Raw genomic sequence first — 4,568 nt, 5'->3', positions numbered from 1 at the left:
CCTCGTAGAATTTACGGCCCTCGGGAAGATAGTTGTCTCCACATCACCTCGGGGCAATAGATTTCACCATTCCCTCATGAACTGTCAGTATAATTGGTATAATACTAGCCTTTTTCACAGTATGCGGGATTGTTCTTTTTGCACTTCTTATCATTCCACTTTCTAGTGCTCGGTTTAAGTTCGACGCAATTTTGATTACTATTAGCGTTGTTTGGTTGATCTTTCATCCAAGCTGTAAACATAAGTCAGCAAGTATAAGTTATACTGTACATGAGTTCAAAAGGATAATTTACTGCATTGAATACACTGATCAAATAAATTTATACTGCTGAGTTGTCCTTAATGCGACATAAATAAGGAATATTTAACTATTTAACTTTCTAATTTTAAATATTCCTTCGGTCATAAATTATTAAATAACGTTGATTTGTAACATTTATAATTTGAAAGTATCAAATATATAGTTTCAATTCCAATGAAACACTTTTTGAAACCATTAGGTTGTTTTTTTTTGCGTAATTATTAGGCCATATGGCTTTTTTTTTTTTATACAAAAAGGTTTATTTACCAGCAAATGTAAAGGTCTAGGCATACACAAAATTATAGTGTTTTACGTCCGTTAATTAGTGGAACCAATGGAAAAATTGTATCACTTTATTTAAATATGCAATTGGAAGCTGTTATCTTGATACATTACAAAGTAGGGAAGATTGAATTATTAATTGTTAATAATTCACTTCTTCTTGCAGAACATACTTAATGTTTAAGTTGTTTCTACTCAGTGCAGACATTTGCCCATGAAGTCCGACAAGTCTGGACCGAGTGGTCTACAGTAGACCCTCGGTAAGAGTCCAAAATATACCCAAAATCGTGCTTGTAGACCACAGTATTACAGATAGGCAATAAGGTTATTTGGATAGGAAAATCAACACGTTTGGTCCGACGAATCATGACATCGGGGACGAGGGGTTTCTTCTGACCCCAACTGGACCGCCACTAAACTTGATATTTCAAACGATTTAAAAGTTTAGCATCGTATTGTAGACTACTTATTAATATTGTAGACCAACACTTGCCAGAAAAATTGAAAGTTTCATTGCTTAACCATTGCCAGGTATCCTCTACACGATTATCATTAAGACCGATCCAAATCTTTTGACAATCGTCTGTATGAGCACTAACGAAAATATTTTCCTGCGCTGAGGAAATGGTAACCAAGTTTGCGTTTTCTTCTTCACAACGACTCTTTGCTTCATGCCAAGAACTATTCCCACTTAGGAGTGTGTAGCAGCTTCCTTCATATGCGGTCCAAGAGGTCGGACACAGACCTAAAATGCATGTACGAATTAGAAAACAAATATACATATCATGGAAGTAGTCACTTGCGATTTTCCCAAGTATTAGGGAACGTACTGGCTATTCGGTACGACAACACGTCAGGTGGGGCAAAAACATCACTCCTATAAGACAATTTTTGTAAAGGTATAATTTTAAGAAATGAGATAAAAAATAATTCTCATAATATTGTTTATTATTTTATTTTATTTTTGATTTTGAAATGGTTTGAAGAAATTTCTATATTATTGTTTTGTACTATTTTGAGATAATAAATGACCTTTTATCCGTAAATAAAAAAATAATCACAAGAAGGTTATTGATGTTTTGAAAATAATTTATACCTAATATGATATATTTCGTAATTCATTAAACATGAATTTAAATTAAGGTAACGTATTGTTGCAATTATTGCTAATTTTAATCTTAAAATATAAATAAATAAATAAATAAATAATAATAATAAATAAAAATTATATAGCGAAAAAGACAGTTAATTTCAAAGCTTAATTTCAAAGAAAATGTTTACAGATGTTAATGCACGGATTTCATATATAGAAGACTAGTCTGTTCCAGAGTTTTTGAGCTGCAACAGAAAACAGTCCTGTCCCTATGAGGATGTTTTAATGCGTGGTCTATGTTTCAGTAGGAGTTGGCTTGATGAACGGAGAGTTGATTTGGGAGAGATTGAGATGAAATCACGAATATATGCCCGAGCCCAATCGTGTATGGCTTTGTGTGGCAAAAGTAAAATTTTAAAAATAATATGTTGCTTGACGGGCTACCAGTGCAAATCGCCCAAAACAAGAGAAATGCGGTGACGGCGTTTGGTGCATGCAGCAAGTCTGGCAGCTGAGTTTTTGACTCCTTGCGGAGACGAAAGAAGGGTATTTGGTAGGCCATATAAAAGCGAGTAATTACAGTCAGGGCGTGATGAGACAAGTGCATTGATGAGACATTTTGTTGAATTTTTATCTAAATATTTGCCGATCACGTAGATCCCAAAAGAAACTCTATGACATACATTGCGAATGCGTGTTCTTTCAGATTTGCTTTTGTCATCTAGCTGAATACCCAGATCTCTGACTGAACATGAAGCAGCGATATCTGTACCACCAATGTTGACAGATGGGAGCATGGATCTTTCACGGTACCTCGAATTAAAATAAATGATGAAGATAGACAATGATGATGATGATGATGATTATAATAATAATAATAATAATAATAATAATAATAATAATAATAATAATAATAATAATAATAATAATAATAATAATAATAATAATAAAGATGATGATGTTAACTTTGGTGGTGGTGCAGTGGCGGATCTAGTGGGGTGAATAGGGTGGCTAGCCACCCTCTTCGGTGACCTTGAAAAAAATATATATAATCACTCGTCTTGTGTGTGTGCTTCTCATGTATACATGTTACATGTAGTAGGCTACTCTCGTAAAACATACACTTTCTATTTTAAGCTTAACTTCTTTTCAGATGTCATCCAAGAGCGTCTAGCCGTCAACTAATTCCAAAAAATCTCAAATGGAAGGGGATGCCTCTCCCTAAGCCCATGATCAAGGAGGGACAGGGGGACACGACCCAAAATATTGTTAAGTGGTGGGTGCTGGTCCCTTACTTTTCGTCCACAATGTAATAATATAATAAGTCAAGAAGATGCCTGAAAATTGTTGAAAACTGCATAAATGACCCAGGTTTTAACGAAAGTGTGCTGTACAACCGATACTCTATCTCTGCCCACAAACATCTGAATTATTTATAATACACGATTCTTGTGCGCGTACCCTTTTTTTTTTTTTTTATAATTTTAGAAATATGAGAAAAAGCGTGTAATAATAATAATAAGATTGGTTTTCGGCACATGGTAAAGTAAATTAAAAATACATCAATGACAATTGAGTTTTATTTTCAATGGAACATCACAGTGATTAATTTGATCGATGATGATGAATTACTTTCAATGGAACATCACAGCGATTAATTTGATCGATGATGATGAATTTTATTATAACAGAGTGTCATTTCTGGTAATCAAGAGGAACTATTTTCCCCAAATGTTCCCACCTCAGCCCTTGTGTAGACTAATGGCTTCGAAGTAGGTAGGCCTAAATTAAGTACATCAAAGACAATGTTTTTAATATTTATTTTCTATAGTACATCACACATATTAATTAGATATCTATGGTTGCCGAAAATCATGAGAAATTTGTTGACGCTTCATTTTTACTATGATGAATTTTACTATATAAAATTGTCATTTCCAGACATAGAGAGCTACTATTTTCCAAATCCATGGTGGGCCTGTGGGTGTGGCCTCACAAAATGTCCCCCTCACATTTCGAAACAGATCTGCGCCCATGTGAAAACCACACCCCCCCCCCCCCACCGCTCGGTGCTTCGCAAATCGCATTATCCACTCCCATTGCTAAATCCTAGATCCGCCACTGTGGGGGTGGTGGTGGTGATAACAGCAACATCCACAATGTTTAATATTGGCCATATAATATAACGTAATTATATCAGAATATGGGAGTCATCAAGTCGATTTCTAAATCTAGAGCCAATGGGAGCATGGACCTTTCACGGTACCTCGAACTAAAATATATGTTGATGATGATGATGATGATCATGATAATAATAATAATAATAATAATAATAATAATAAGTTTAATAAATAATAATAATAATAATAATAAAGATGATGAAGTTGATGATGTTGATTGTGGTTGTGGTAGTAGTGGTGGTGATAACAGCAACATCCACAATATTTAATATTGGCCATATTAATATAACGTAATTATATCAGAATATGGGAGTCATCAAGTCGATTTCCAAATCTAGAGCCATTTCAAGCAAGAAAAGTCCATTATAACAGCACAACAACAACATGCAAATATAATATAACATGCAAATCACTAACTGAAGATAATTGATTGTTTCCAAAATCAATTTCAAATTAATCCTATTTATTCCCAGAATTTCAAAACGATGATTTTAAATGGTATTTAAATTTCATTTGCGTGGCCCCCTACATAGAAGTCACACTCTGGAAACATTATGAAGAGCATAAATAGCCTGGTTGTATAACTGCTGAAATGAATTTTAGCGGGAAAAAAGTAAAGGAAAATTAATTTTCGGTTTTTCTGAATCAACATACCCTATAGTGTCTCAGAAAAAAAATCCCCATGCCTAGGGCTTGTCTCTTATACACATCT

The 4,568-nt window shown here is 34.1% G+C and overlaps 1 protein-coding gene across 1 annotated transcript in view; it reads right to left on the bottom strand.

Moving 5' to 3' along the window:
- Nucleotides 1-104: 104 nt before the first annotated feature.
- Nucleotides 105-4,568, bottom strand: part of LOC117124784 (CD209 antigen-like protein E) — a 9,973-nt gene continuing 5,509 nt past the window's right edge. Inside the window, exons 2-3 of the mRNA XM_033271114.1 lie at nucleotides 1,077-1,328; nucleotides 105-232 (exon numbers count right to left, since the gene is read on the bottom strand). Of these exons, the coding sequence (XP_033127005.1) occupies nucleotides 105-232; nucleotides 1,077-1,328 (380 nt within the window). The remainder of the gene's footprint in view (nucleotides 233-1,076; nucleotides 1,329-4,568) is intronic.

The sequence above is a fragment of the Anneissia japonica genome, unplaced genomic scaffold (genome assembly GCF_011630105.1).
Source record: "Anneissia japonica isolate Jap-2015-1 unplaced genomic scaffold, ASM1163010v1 scaffold1764_len714935_cov166, whole genome shotgun sequence".
NCBI classification, from domain to species: Eukaryota; Metazoa; Echinodermata; class Crinoidea; order Comatulida; family Comatulidae; genus Anneissia; species Anneissia japonica.
This window is presented reverse-complemented; position numbering and strand designations above follow the sequence as displayed.